The 16026-nt window shown below is 35.3% G+C and overlaps 1 protein-coding gene across 2 annotated transcripts in view; it reads left to right on the top strand.

The window, feature by feature from the left end:
- DYNC2H1 (dynein cytoplasmic 2 heavy chain 1) overlaps positions 1–16026 on the top strand; it is a 152252-nt gene that overhangs the window by 12989 nt on the left and 123237 nt on the right. For both annotated transcript variants that reach the window (XM_070943969.1, XM_070943968.1), the window contains exons 7-23: positions 998–1132; positions 1219–1332; positions 2328–2439; positions 2834–2958; positions 3939–4114; positions 4714–4909; positions 5734–5829; positions 6550–6690; positions 6780–6878; positions 7911–8050; positions 8200–8428; positions 9682–9809; positions 10167–10282; positions 11662–11789; positions 12120–12269; positions 13143–13348; positions 14737–14892. In XM_070943969.1, the coding sequence (XP_070800070.1) occupies positions 998–1132; positions 1219–1332; positions 2328–2439; positions 2834–2958; positions 3939–4114; positions 4714–4909; positions 5734–5829; positions 6550–6690; positions 6780–6878; positions 7911–8050; positions 8200–8428; positions 9682–9809; positions 10167–10282; positions 11662–11789; positions 12120–12269; positions 13143–13348; positions 14737–14892 (2447 nt within the window). The remainder of the gene's footprint in view (positions 1–997; positions 1133–1218; positions 1333–2327; positions 2440–2833; positions 2959–3938; positions 4115–4713; positions 4910–5733; positions 5830–6549; positions 6691–6779; positions 6879–7910; positions 8051–8199; positions 8429–9681; positions 9810–10166; positions 10283–11661; positions 11790–12119; positions 12270–13142; positions 13349–14736; positions 14893–16026) is intronic.

Genomic DNA, 16026 nt, shown 5'->3' with positions numbered 1-16026 from the left:
TAGAAACATAATTATTAATGTAATATGAATTTGGAAGACCTGTTTTTACAATATCTTAACATGTAGTTCAAATACATTAAACTCCAGTGTTCCTGCCATCCTCAATGCTATTGTCAGGGTTCCAAGGAACACCCCCAACGAAATAAAGCTCTGAGGCCTGAGGTTCCTCAAAGTTCCAATTTATTAGAGATGTCATGTTGGCACATCTGGGAAAACCCGAATCTGAAATCTTCCAGGTTTTCTCCACCCAGCTAACAGTTCACAGCCCTGTCCCACACCCACAAGTTCATCACATTGTCCAATCAACTCTTCACACTCAACAGCCTTGGTAGTACAGTGGTCTAAGGCACCCTGTTATTAAGCTGGTTATTAAGACCAGCTGCCTGCAATTACTGCAGGTTCGAATCTCGCCAAGGCTCAAGGTTGACTCAGCCTTCCATCCTTTCTAAGGTAGGTAAATCGAGGACCCAGTTGTGGGGGCAATAAGCTGACTTTGTATAAATATACAAAAGGATGAAGGCTATTGCTGAGCACATTGTAAGCCGCCTTGAGTCTCCGGAGAAGGGCGGCATATAAATCAAATTAAAAAAACAAAAAAAAAAAAACTGGAAACAATCTTCCGGCAGTCTCCATCAGATGCAGGCAAAAGTCCTTGAATACGGAATGTTGTTATGACTAACTTTCTACTACTACAACAACAACCCCCTCCCAACTTCCCCAGCTAAAATATGTGGCAGTTAAGAAGCAAAAAAGAAAACTGTCTTCCAAAAATGACGGGTATATTAATATATGTGATTATTTTCAGTGGAGTAATATGTGATATAATACAGAAATTTAACATCCCATTCATAATTAATACTATATTCTATTCTATGCTTCATTTATCAAAAGCACTTAGGTATAATTTTAGCACAGTTTGCTATTTAGAGGATTTCTAGCTTTTGTTATAGTTAACTGAAAAATTATGGGTCAAGTTATTATATTCCTTTCATTTTAGGTATTAAGTATTCGATCACTTCATGAGAAACTTACATATTTTTTGCCAACTGGTGAGCAGCAAGCATTACATCTTGCTCAAGTGTTTGAACCTTTTGCTGGATTGAATCCTGTGCATTACAATCCCTACACTGAGGTAAAATATTTTATACATAAGTTAAACATCATTTAGATGAAGTTTATCTCAGTCCACCAGAATAAAAATATGTTCTCCTCTTCTAGCCTTTATGGAAAGCAGCGGTACGTCAATATGAAAGAATTATTGCTCCAGCAGAACAAAAAATAGCAAGCAAGTTGAAAAGCTTTATTTCAGAAATCCAGGATAGTCCACAACAGGTATTTTTAAAAAATTACTATTGACCACAAAACCTGATGATGAAAGGCTTGCTTATTAAAAGCATTTTGTACATCAAACTTGTAAATTAAATAGTTTTGAGTTTCATTTTGCTGGTGGAAGAGAGGTTGAACTATGCCTTAAAATGATTAACCCACATGCCTTATGCTTCTTCACTGTGCCTCATTCAAAACGGGGAGTTTTTGTTCAGTACTTTTTTCTTTTTTTTCACATGTGGGTAATGGATGGCATCAGAGAGGGTGGGAGAAAGAAAGAAAGAAAGAGAGAGAGAAAGAAAGAAAGAAAGAAAGAAAGAAAGAAAGAAAGAAGAAAGAAAGAAAGAAAGAAAGAAAGAAAGAAAGAGAAAGAGAAAGAAAGAAAGAAAGAGAGAGAGAAAGAAAGAAAGAAAGAAAGAAAGAAAGAAAGAAGAAAGAAAGAAAAAGAAAGAAAAAATAATCTAGCACTCTTGATGCAGCCCAGACTACTATTGTTAGGAATGAAAGAATTTCAGAATCATGATCACCGTTTTCAATGCATCTGTTCAGAATAGTTCTTTTTAATGAAATACATGATAGAAATTTAGAAAATATAGAAAACTTTGAATCATGTGCAGACATTCTGGCATTATTTTCAGGCTTATCTACCCAGCTTCAAGTTTTGCTGTGTTTTTTGGAACAAAATAATTTTTGTGGCAAGATATGGGGGCAACATCAACAAAAATATAAGACAAGCACATGTGTACACTTTGTTACTATGTATTAATTTTCATTATTTCAAAACCCAATTGTAATCATCACTTATTTTGTATCAGTTTTGTTGTTGGGAACTGTTGTCATTAAACAGCGCAGTTGTGTGATCTTTTGAACAATGATCACTTAGTGATGAAAATTCGGTCCCAATTAAGGTCATTAAGGAGTACTTGGTAGATTAATTTTATAAACATAATCCACAGTAGTCTGTTTCATTTTATGTATTTTTACATGTTTTATATTTTTAGCTTCTTCAGGCTTTTCAGAAATACAAGGAATTAGTACGACGTCCAAGCATTAGCAAAGAATTGCTTTTAGAAAGAGAAACTTTGCTGGCAAAACTTCAGGGTGCAGTTAAAGGTATACAAATATATATGCATGTATATATGAAAAAATATGGGTGCTTCCATTATCTCTTGTTTTTTTTTTTGAAAATATGCAATTATTTGAAACAAGGTATATATCTTGTACGTAATTTACTATAAAAACTATTATGACTTGTCATATGTTTAGTTTGTTGAGTCATCACACTCAGTTTGTATGGATGAGTCTGATTACAGAGTGGTGCAAATTCTTGCTTAAAATTCTGTTTTTTAAATCATGCTCATTTTCTTTATTGAAACAAAACAAACTTGCCCAATAAAAAATTGTAATACTTATATTGTAGGACTTAGGCTACATATTAGGAAACAAATTTCAGTATTTAATGCTATTTGCAGAACTCACTAATATTATCCTTAATGTTGTTGTGCAGATTATCAGACAGATTTTGAGACTCGTTGCCATGGCACTCCAGGCGATCCATCAGGGCCGCTTGCGGGGAAAAATCTCTCTGAGGTTGTGAATAATATTGTCTGGGTGCGCCAGCTAGAATTGAAGGTATCGATTTAAACCTATCATTTGATGTTATATGTTAACCTATAAGAAATAATGTGATGTATTTTAGTCACATATGTTAAATAGGGATAACCTTTCAAACTACTTTCAAGGATTGTCTTAAAGCTGATATACATCTGACCCCCAATATGATCTTTAAATAAACGCTATAAAAGTTATGGAGTGAAATGTGAAGATTAGTTCTGATTCAGTGGAAACCTTTTAATCATCATCAGCTGCTTCTATATGTGTTCTTTTGAAGCTTCTGTGAGGCTGTTCAATAGGTTTCTGTGCCTTATTGGTAATATTGTTTTATTAGATCTTCTTGAAGCCCTGTATTCAGACCCTGTATTCTATTTCTGCTGGAACTAGTTGCATGCCCATTTCCTAGACTATTAGCAGTAAGATGCTGCTAATTAGAAGCAGGAAACCTTCAGTTGCTATAAAATGAATCTAATAGGCTTAATGTGTGCTTGGAGGAATGAACTTGCATATTGCCTTCACAGCTACTGTGCAACTTTGGGAAAAGACATGCTTGGTTTAAGGTTTTTACAATAATGACTGGAAGGTATAATACATTTTGCACTTTGAAAATAGGCATATAGATATAGATATAATATAATAGAGAAGATTATCATAGATTCCTGTGGACCACTTCACATCTAATGATTATAGAATGCAGGAGAACTGAATGAGTTAACATTAGACAAAAAATTATATTTGATATCTAAAGCCTGGTCTGTGTGCTATGCATTGACAACTCCTGGGTTCCTATCAATTACAATTATGCAAGAATATTTAGTTGCTACTGCAACTGAATTGTTTGAACTTTGTTAAGCAACCCATCCTGTGGTTGTATAATCTCAAAAGTGTAAAATGCTGAGATTTTAAACCTCTTCTATATTTTGTGTTAGCTTTGAATATTTTAGTAGCATTAAACATGCCAAATGCAATTAAACTTTTCAATTATTTCAATATCTAAGGTGGATGATGCCATTAAGATTGCAGAGGCCCTTCTTTCAGACCTATCTGGATTTCAAAATTTCCGACAAACTGCAGATGATCATCTAGAACAGTTAAAAATGTATGAACAAGAACAGTTTGATGATTGGTCCAGGGACATTCAAACAGGTCTCTCAAACCCAAAGTCTGGTCTTTGGTAAGTATAAAATATTAGACTTTGTAAGAACAATTTTAAGATTAGGTGCACATAAAAAAGTCCAGGGTAAACTATTTTGAGGAACATCAGAAGATGGTCCAGCAGGTTTCCACTAGCCAGTCCTTAGACTGGAAAGATTTGGAGTTCTGAACATGAAGCTCAATGTGAAATGGGCCAAATCATGTAAGAACACCACAAACTGCTCCTGATTCAGAGGATTAAGTTCTGCGAAACTGCTGGTTCACACATAAAATAATCAGACTGGTACAGTCCAAAAGAGAAATTATATTATATCATTTATTTAAGTTGATTTTATACTTTCTACTGCATAGGCTCAAGGCAGTTTACAACATCTGATTTTGCAGGGTTTTGCATAAGTCTATTTAAAATCTACTTAGGCAAATTAATAGCTAGTTTCTAGACCAGGGGTCACCAACTTGGCAATTTTAAGACCTGTGGACTTCAACTCCCAGAATTGAAGTCCACAAGTGGCCAAGGTTGGAGACCCCTGCTCTAGAACATAGAAGACTGTAGATACTGTACGGAATAAAAAGATAATATTTTCTAATATAATGACTAATATTGCAATTTTATTTTAGTATACAGGCCAACAGTCCTGTCATGGAACTTAATCATTCCGATGGAGCCTTAAAAATACATTATTCAGATCGCTTGGTAACTCTCCTTAGAGAAGTACGTCAGCTTTCTGCACTTGGGTTTGTCATTCCTGTCAAAATACAACAGGCTTCAAACACTGCTGATAAATTTTGCAAAAAAGCAGTGATTCTCAAACAGGTATAATAACTTCTTAAATGTTATGAAATTCATGGATTGATTCTAAATTATAATTTCAAGGTAGTCATGCATGAGATGGGAGGCTGTGTAACAGACATAATATACATAATAGATAGAAAGCGAAATAGATAGATAGATAGATAAATGGTTTATAATAAAGCATTTTTATTCTAAGTGCTACTCCTGCTGTAATTCATTACATATATGAGCATTACTAAAGTGTGAATTCTACCTGATTTCCAAAATGTAAAATTCATGTAGAATTCTAACTGATTGTGATATTAAATTGAAAGGCTATGGTTGAATTTGCAGTAAAATTTGCACTAAAACATTGAGCTTCATTGTATCTTTGTCAGTTTAATTCATGCAGCAAAGCATTAGAAGAAATGTAAAACACCATGCAATTGTTAAGCATTCGTTTAAATTGCTTTCCATTTGTCAAAGTTTTAATTCACAGTTTATAATGTTTTCATATATGGCAAAAAACCAATAACCCTCCACTATGTCTATATATTATTACTATATATTATTACTTTCAGAGTATGGTTTTTCCCCCCATTTAGTGTAAAGCAAACAACAGAGGAGATTGTTAATATGGCTTTATAGAGGACAAAAATACCTTTAAAATGTTTAGTCCAGTCTAGTCCCAAAAAGTGATTGGAATTGAAAATCAGTAAGATTTAGTAGAGTCTTCTGTAGTTGAAATTTAAAACTGTACATTAAATGGAAAGCTAAGTGATGAATAAAAATAATTGGAAAAAAATAAATTATTTTAAATATGAATGTGGCATTTAAACCTTATGGATTTATATTTCTTTTAATAGGTGGCACACTTTTATAACAGTATTGATCAGCAAATGATTCCCAGTCAGAAGCCAATGATGTTGCAGTCGGCTTTAGCATTTGAACAGATAATTAAAGTAATCGCATGTTTATTACTTTCATTTTTATTACCGTTCTGTCTTCTAAAAGCTTGAAGGTTTTCTGTTTGTACATATTTCTTGATTGAGCACGGGATTTGATTCTGAATTCTTGAGAGCTGATGTTTTGAATGAATTTTGGGGGAAGGCCAGAGATTACAAATTGTTGGGAAGCAGTGTTTGCAATAATCATGCTTAAGAGATAGAAATATACATACCTGTTTTTCTCCAAAATGCTTGCCTATGGGTGACTTTGACTTTGCCCTAGAGGCAGGACTAAAATCAGTTGAAAATGCTGAACTCTTGTTAATTTTATTTGTTTGTTGTTTTAGAATCAAGCACCACCTAAGTTGATTCTGGTGCAGCTATACAGGAACAGAGATAGAACAGGGAAAGGTTTTTTTCGAATATTTATTGCTATTACCCTTATTTCCATGATGGATATAACAATATTGAATCGGATTGACCTGTATAGAATTAGTATAGATTGTAAACTTCTGTAGTAGAATAAATACATTGTAAACTGCCAAAAAAAAAGAAAAGAAGAAAAGAAAATCACAATTCATTTGCAATTGAAAATGTACTTTATCTGGTTTCTTCCCTTTACTTCTTGCCTTTTCCTTCATTTCAAGCTCTGTAAACATGCTCAGAGAGAACTCTTCATTTTATGAACATCATTAGAATTCCATTGTTTACTTACTTGAAGTATTTCTTTGGCAGCACTCAAAAGCAGAAGGACAAATTACATGGGACAATCCTAAAGAACTAGACATGTATATCAAGAAACTCCAAAGTGCAGCAGAACGGCTTGCCACAGAAAATAGAAAGTTAAGAAAATGGCATATGAGTTTCGTAGAAAAGGTATGTTTCATCTCCTCAACCTATTTTCTTATTTTTTTACTCTTTATTTCAGTAATAAAGTGCAGCATGCTTGTAATTCTTCTTGATAGGTTGTTGGCCTGATGAACATTGATCTACTTCGTCAACAGCAGCGTTGGAAAGATGGTTTACAAGAACTTCGGGGAGGATTCTCCAGCCTTGAATCACAGGCATGAATTTATTGCTACTTAAGTTTTAAGTGAAATAGGATGGAAATGTGTGTGTGGCTAACCTTACAAAACATTTGTGGCAAAAACAGAATTATCAGTTTGTCAAGTAACTGAAAATATTTAAAATATTAGGAACATCATAGAATTATCTAGCTTCATAGCAGAAAATGCTACTGTCTGTATAATTCACTGATGTGACAGGATATTTCTTCTAATTTTTCATGACAGTCGGCAAAATAAACGTTAAAATAGAAGCATATGCTATAATTTGTTGGGATTTCTTGGAAACAACTTTTAACCACCTACAATACATTTCTGTATTTTCCTATCTAGCACTATTCTATAGTAGAATAGATGTAGTTGCATACTATATAATAACTACTGGAAACCCATCAAAGCAGTGTCATTGTAATTCAAAGCAAAGTATTTGTTGTTGTGAAAATTGAAATTTACTTACATCTACATTTAAATCAAATAATCCTGAACAAAGTTTTCAGGGAATGGTATTCATGTCAGTCTTGCCAGGTAGTCCAAACAAGAAGCACATCCAGATGAACTAATTCTACTTTATTATAGATTATAGTTAGGGAATCTTGCAAGTATGAAAGTATATTTCTGTCCCCTCATTGCTTGTACAGTCTCCTAAACTAGGGACGGTTCCTTCTGAGACATTCTTGCTGCGGACTAAGCAACCTCTTATCTGACCATTATCCTGACTGTGACTCTTCCCCCTGTCTCTCACGGTCACTCCCATATACCATTATAATAACCCCTAAGAATTTCAGTATTGGGGAAAGTCTAGATTGACTGTTGCTTAAGGCATGCAAATATATTCTGTTCCTCCAAGAAATTGCATTGAGCTGATTTAGTTGGAAATTATTGATCTGAATTTTTGTTTAATTAGTTGTTTGCCATGTTTTGAGTTATTCCATAAACATACAGTTTTCTTGAGAGAAGTTCCTCTATAGTCTCTCTATAAATTTGTCCATGATTAATTGCAAAATTTTTAACCTGAATACCATCAAATTATAGGGTTTCCTTTCAAATAACATGAAAGCATGGAGACTTCATTGGAACCACCAACTCTACAAAGCTTTGGAGCATCAGTATCAGATGGGCTTGGAAGCACTCAATGAAAATCTGCCGGAAATAAACATTGATTTAACTTACAAGTAAGATGTTCTTGAGGTTGATAAGACAATGAAAAATGCATGATGTCTATATCTTTTAAAGGAGTAATTATAATCAGATTACTGGGTTCTTGATATGGTTATTAATGTTATAAAATGTTAATTAATAATATTTTTAAAATATTTTTCAGACAAGGAAGATTGCAATTCAAACCCCCCTTTGAAGAAGTACGAGCAAGGTATTACAGAGAGATGAAGAGATTCATTTCTATCCCTAATCAATTTAAGGGAGTAAGTGAGACCGATGAAGAGTGCATCTTTTCTGTCATGACTGAAAGAAATGCAAGTGGATTTCTGACCACATTTAGCAAAGCAGAAGACTTGTTCCGCAGACTGTCAGAAGTTTTAGATCAATTTAAGGTTTGCAAATATTTGCTTTTGCTCAAACACTTTTTAGGACAGATGTTTTTGAAGTATGCATTCACTTGTATAATCATTTTGTCTGTTCATATCAAGCACTGGCAGTCTCTCCATACGGCACAGGCAGAGGTGGGTTTCAGTAGGTTCTGACCAGTTTGGAGAACCGGTAGCAGAAATTTTGAGTAGTTTGGAGAACCAGTAGTAAAAATTCTGACTGGCCCCATCCCCATCTATTCTCTGCCTCCCAAGTCCCAGGTGATCGGAAGGAAATTGGGATTTTGCAGTAACCTTCCCCTGGATTGGGGACAGAATGGAGATTTTACAGTATCCTTCCCCTGCCATGCCCACCATGCCACGCCCACCAAGCCACACCCTCAGAACCGGTAGTAAAAAAATTTGAAACCCACCACTGGGCACAGGCCAGTCATTTTCTATGTCATAACCTGGATGATATACACAACTCAAGATGTCAAAAGGCAGACAGGAATATTTATAACACAGTTCAAATTGTCTATATCACTCATGTAATATTTACCATGTAATCAGATGTACCATATGCATCCTGTAGCAGCAGAATACTTGGTGCAATGCTTCAGAGTGAATTTCGAAGAGCTGTTTTGGAATGCATAGGAGTGTGGACCCAGCACCTTGGTTGTCAACTCATTAAAGGAATTATTATATGCAGTTCACCAACAAGTGCTGCATTCATGCTTTCACATGCTGAGAAGTAGTTTTTGGGAAGCAACATTATTACATATCCCTAATAACAATTCTTGTTCTAATTGTGGCATTTTTGAGATAAAGACTGCAGTCAAATATTAAAGAAATATTCTGACAAGCAACATTAATCAGGAAGCTGGCAGGTGATCATGTGGCTGAGAGAGGCTGTGATTATGCAGGATTCACCTAACTGGGACTGCCAGGTCTGCTATTGTAGGTTTGTGTGGTCATGTGATGTCACACCTTATGAGCCTGTTGCTTAGTGATGGTAATCACAATTACCAGTGATAAGTGAGGGGTAGCTGTAGTAGTAAATAGTATAAGCAGTGGTGAACAGCTGCATAGCTAAACTTTCAAACCAAAGGTATTGGATTAAAGCAGGAAAGAATCATTTTACTGATTACTTAAATGTATTTGAAGCATTTTTCTTTTTCTGTTTATTTACCTAAATGGTCAGGATTTATATAGACACATACTGAAATGAGTAACATATGGTTTAAATAAAAATATGCATTCCTTCCTCCGTGTTGAAGGAATGGGTGATAATTGGACAAGTCGATATGGAAGCTTTGGTGGAGATTCATCTTGCCAAAGAACAGGACTGGGAGAAAAATTTCAAAACCCTAAAAGTGAAAGGCAAAGAAGTGGAACGTCTTCCAAGGTACAGCATAGTAGATGTCTTAGAAGCATAAGTTTTTTGGGATCACTCTTTTATTGCAGTACTTAGTCCTGAGTTTCAAAAACTGTTGTAAAGGGAAAATCTCAGCCAATGGGTTCCATCAGTTTCTTTTCTAATTTCCTTCAAAATTGCTTTGGCCGAGTCTGCTATTGTCCCATTATAAGGGATTCTAAGGAGCATTTCCTTCCTCCCTGACCCAATAAATCTCAAGATACTTCTATCAAGAACAAACAAGATAGCTTAATTTGGTTGATTGAATAACATTTATTAGAATTTGGGGTTTATTTTAAATGTCATATAATAACATGAAATATAATTATTTTGTTCTAATCCTTGAAGCATTGTAAAAGTAGATTGCCTCATAGTGAACTGTAATCCTGTGAAGTCTGTCATCGATTATCTTATCCAGAAGTTGTATGATGCTCTAGTGATGTCTTTGAGAAAATCTATACAAGGTAAATGCTCAGAAGAAAAACTATTTAGAAGATAGCTGTTCGTTTATTCCTGCTTTTTCTTTAAAGAACATTATTTTGCCTAGAGTATTATTTTAATTACTTGAAATGTTGTGAATTTATAATATTTAAATATATTCAATAGATTTAAAAAATCACATAAAATAGAGAGGAATAGAAAAATATCAAAACTTGTTACTGTAGTAGGAGTACCTTCTAATCTTGCTTTGTATCTAAGAAGCCATTCTTAAATTTGCAGCTTCAGAATTACTATTAATTTCAATGTGACTAAATATTCCGAAATTTTAATTCACTAAATAAATTTTCTTAGATTTTACTGTTGTTAATTTTTAGTGAAAGCTAGTCTTTTTGTGCAGTTGTAACCCTAAACGAACACTGTAGCCTGTAGCAAGGAGTCCCGAGGAAGCAAGAAAAATGCCATCTTTCCCAATAATTTTCACCTTGTTCTGGCAAGTAGAGGGAGTCAGTTAAGGTTGATTTTATTCAGCTATTTTCAGGGATTTTCTTCCTTGACATTTTCATTTACAATGAACGGGAGGAAAACCACGTTTTGAGGAATAGCATCATTTCTAACTTTACTGCTGTGTTTAGGTTAGGTTAGTCTGAATCAGGAATGTGCAAGCTATAATTAGAAACTAAATAAATAAGCTTTTTGGTGTTGCAAAATGCTTGGATCCCTCCTCCACCCCATCTAAGAGTAACCACATAAATCTTATAATGCCTGGTGTATTCTCTTATAAGCCAAATCCTTTCCTTTTGGAATAAAGGCTGAGTTAAAGACAAACAGCATTCTTTTCTGCTTTTTCACTTGTTTTGTGTCCTGATTGGCTGATAATACAGATTTATGACCCACACATTTCAGTTCAGTCTAAAATGTCTAACTATAAAAATTTTTTGCTCCAAAGAAGCTTTATTTGTCAGTTTATTTAGCAATTTATACGGCTATCTATGTTAGAATGATTCCTCTTGATGTGGGACAGAAAATTAAAATGAAGACCAGCAATGCAATATAATTAATACAAAAATGACAACTGGAAACAATCAATATAATATATACCAGAGGTCTAGTATCATTCAATTATACAATCAATGAGAAAACAATGAACACTAATTGGTATAACTTACCTATAATTGTGGCACATGAAAAGAATGTGGGATATAATGGGAGATTTAATCCTAAATGTTTGATGGATGGCTTGTTACAAATTAGTCCATAGGGATATTATGGTTGATAGAACATCAACCAATTTTTTAGACTGGATTTGTCACTTTTGTCCACCTATTGAATGTTGTTGTTGTTGTTATTATTGACTCAATTATTGACACAATTATTATTGTGTTTTCTCTTGATGTTTATGTAGGTCATCAGCATGATATTTCTTCATTTCTCAATGATGCTATGAATATCTTAGTAATAAGGCCCCAGTCAGTGGAAGAAATAACAGAAGATAATTTAAAATATAAAAACATAAAAGACAAAAAAGAAGAGGTAATATTTTCTCTACTATCAAGAACTGAACAAATTTGATACCTGAATATTTCTAGAATATGAATATTATCTAAAATTGTTAATGATTTTTTAATAGACTTTCTTGAGTTCCATTATTGCCATATGTATTTCATTATTGCACTATTGCACAATCCCAAGAAAAGACATGTTTGTTTGAAGGGTTGCCTACATGCTACGTACACATCCACATTTGTTTTCTTCTACTCCAAATATTAAATAATTATAAAAGATGATGTTGATTTATTTATTGATCATACAAATGTATTTATGCATTTGAACTTTATGCAAATATCAAATCTCTCTTCTTAGATCTTTCTCCTTTTCCAAGAAGCAGAAAGTAAAAACAAGCTTCTGCGAACTGTGGCTGGTGGGGGCATGGAAACAATTGGCAGCTTGAGAGCTACATGGGATAAATTTGAGTTAATGATGGAGAGTCATCAGCTGATGATTAAAGAACAGGTAACTAAGAGTCATTCCATATATATATATATATATAAATCCATTCCATATACATGCATACACACACACACACATACACACACACACATATACACACACGTGCACACACACACACACATCAGGTCTGAGTTAAGAACAGTTATATCGCCTTCAAAACTTGACATAAAATGCCCAAGTTTCTAGGGGTTGTCCTGAATTTTTGAATTTTTATAAAATTATCCGTTTAAACCTAAGATACAATGTGATAAGTAAAACTCATGGACAAATATGAGATTCCAGCATGCACTTCCACATATATATTGATTACTTCCAAAGCCAATACATGAGTGTTATTGGTACTGTTTTCCAGAACTTGGGATATGCTCGAATCTGTAAGTCTTCCACTTTGAAGTGGTAAGGCAAGATCTGGATTATATCTTCAGTTTCAAGATTCCTTTCACTCTTTTTAAGAAAAGTATCAAACACCACATTGCTAATTTAAAATTGTATTTGAGACTACAAATTAATAATATGATATTTTGATAAACTATCCTGTTTCCCCAAAAATAAGTCCCATCCAGAAAATAAGCCCTAGCATGTTTTTTCAGGATGCTCGTAATATAAACCCTACCCCCAAAATAAGCCCTAGTTAAGATCGTCAGCAGACGGAGGCATTTAGTATTTTCCCCAAAATAAGACCTAACTGGAAAATAAGCCATAATGCGTCTTTTGGAGCAAAAATTAATATAAGGTCCAGTCTTATTTTGGGGAAAACATGATACCCCTAGAACAATGTTAATCATTATTTTTATAGCAATCCTGTTAATATATAGCTGTTTCTAGAATAAACTAATAATCCTTTTGTTCCTGTTTTACTTACTCTTTGGGTTTCAGGTCGAAGTGATGAAAGGCAATGTGAAAACCCGTGTTAATACCTACCTTCAGGAACTGGAAAAATTTAAAGCTCGGTGGGACCAGTTGAAACCTAGTGATGATGTCATTGAAACAGGACATCATGATGTGCTACAGAGAAGTGCTGAGATCATAAAGGAAAAGAAAATTGAGTTTGATGAACTTGAGGATGCAAAGCAAAAACTAGTGTACGCTTATTTTTGTATAAGTATGAACAAATATCAGCATATTAGGAATAGTTTTGTAAATATAATTTTTGAAAGCAAAGTATCAGCTATTAGGATAAAATAAAATAAAAATAAAACAAAATTAAAGTTCTATCAGTTTTCAATTTCTCATCCGATTTTCTAAAACTTACGTGGCACAATATACTTTACTTTAATTTTGAAGTAAAGATAATTTTCTACTGTAAAAAGAAATAGCTGTAAAAAATTATAATGTGGGTAATTTTGAACATATAACTAATACACAATTATATTCATTACTAAAGCTTAACATTATAAAATTATGAACATATTATTAACCCACAAAATTTTCAACTCAAGCTGGCTTGAGTTAAATTTTAAATTGATTTTAAATTGGGTTGTTTTAATTTACGGCCAAAATATTTAATTATTTTATACTGTTTTTAAATTTTGTATGTACTGTTTTTTACTCTGGCTGTTCACCGCCCTGAGTCCTATTTGGAGAAGGGCGGTATAGAAATAGGAACAAATAAAAAATAAATAAAACTTAAATTTGACTTTTGGTGTTTTTCATGAGTACGTAGTCATTTTAGTGATCATTTAGCAATGGCTTGCCATGGCCTTTTTCCAGGATATTTTGTTACTTCCTGATGGGCTCTCATCAAATACTAAGAAGGTCTCATTCAACTTAAATTTTTTAAAATCAGTTGAAGTCAAATTTATCTAGAGTAGTCATTGATTTGCAAATGTTTGTTTAACAAGGGTTTGAATTTATGACAGGTCATAAAACGTTTATAAAATGATTTATGACCTGTCCTCAAAGTTATCACTTTTTCACTGTCACCATGGTCACGTGATCGCAATTTGGACCTTTGGCAACTGGGTAACATTTATGATGGTTGAAGCATTTTGTGTTAAAGTATCTATTGATGTATCTATTGAAGGAAAATAGAAGAAAGAAATATTTGCTTACATAGAAGATATATATTCTCACTGTTCCCATAATTCCAGGATGTTGCTAATTGATCTATATCAGTGGTCCCCAACCCCCGGTCCGCGGACTGGTGCCGGGCCGTGGAGTACCTGGCACCGGGCCACGCAGCGGCCGGGAGACATAAACGCTGCAGCGCAAAGGCTCCTGGGCCGTGCGCAATGGGCCATGCGCAAAAGCTCCTGGGCCGTGCCCCTACCCCTGCGCGCGCTCAGCGGGCCGCGGCGATAAAAAGGTTGGGGACCACTGATCTATATCACTATATCTTCTATTTATTGCATTCAGTTTATATACCTGTATATTTAGATATATTTATTTGACATACAATGTAACATTTTTGGGGGGTATTCTGCCTTTATTATTTTTACAAATAACTTATTGCTGTGTTCTTTTTCTTCAGTAACGACTGTTGTCACTTTGAATTAGAAGAGCCCGATTTCTCTTTAGCCAATGAAGTACGCAGAGACATTGAATGCTGTGCTGAAGTTTGGTCACTGTATGAACAATTTTATGAAGGTTTTCAAGAAAAAGCCAACGAAGATTGGATTACATTTAGGTACATTTAAGATTACATGTAGTCTTTGCTTACCGACCATATGTTCAGTGACAGTTTGAAGTTGCAGCACTTACAAATAGACTTTAAAATTCCAGCCATTGCGCCACCACCAGTCATGCAATTGTGATTTGGGAGCTTGACAGTAAGTTCAACGTATTGTCTTACAACTTTGGAGCACCCTGCAGTAACCTCATTGCCACTTGTGACCTTCCCTGCTGGCTTCCCACAAGCAAAGTCAAAGGGGAAGCTGGCATGGAAAGTCACTTGTCATTCTGGTAAGTCCCCTCCGGTGGTCTCCCCATGCTCTTGAGATGTTGCACCATCCTTTACCCTGGTCTTCCTGCACTAGTGCTGTATCACACAGCATGTTGTGGCCTGTCGGCCGCTGGCCCCTCCAGCAGCTGAATCAGAGGAGGAGGAGGCATGGGAGTGAGGGCCAGCATCAAGGCAACCTGAGAGCTCCGAGGGGGAAGTGGGAATGGAGCTGGCAGAGAGAGAGAGAAAGAGGTGGAGCCTGGGCCATCTGTCAGCCCTCAGATGGAGAATCAACAGCCCCAGGTTTGGAGGTGATTGATGAGGAAGAGAAGGAACAGCTGGGTCCAGTGCCTGACGCACAGATGCACAGAAGGCAGAGAAGAGGAGAGCAGTGGAAATCCGTGGGCTGATCCTTGGGAAGGAAGAGCCACCGCTGCTAATGAAGCCCCACCCCAGCTCTGGGGATAAAAGGCAGGGAGCGCAGATGAATAGATGTGGCAGACAACTATTCATCTTCTGGCCAGCCGGCCTTGTTAGCCTGCGTTGAGAGAGAAACTTTTTGCTGGGGCTGCCGCCACTCTTTGAGTTCACTTCTAAGGGTTTGTTGTGTTTGGGGAGCTAGGTCAGAACACAGCATTTCCCAACTTGCATGCATCCTGCTCAGAGCGTCCCCCACCTCCCTGCAAACCCCATCGCTCCATACACCTTACTGTAGACTCCCATCAGTTTGCACTTAACAATCCTTGCATCTTGGGGTTATGATGGCAACTGGGACTGCTAGGATTGTTGTCACTAAGTGATGCAGTCACATGGTGTTGCATTTTACAACCACATTATCTTAGCTCTAGGAATCCCAGTCCCAATTGCCATTGTACCTGA

Source organism: Pituophis catenifer, unplaced genomic scaffold, assembly GCF_029215685.1.
Source record: "Pituophis catenifer annectens isolate HBS135680 unplaced genomic scaffold, rPitCat1.0.hap2 SCAF_4, whole genome shotgun sequence".
Classification (NCBI taxonomy): Eukaryota; Metazoa; Chordata; class Lepidosauria; order Squamata; family Colubridae; genus Pituophis; species Pituophis catenifer.
Note: the sequence above shows the minus strand (reverse complement) of the source record. Positions and strands in the feature narration are given on the sequence as shown.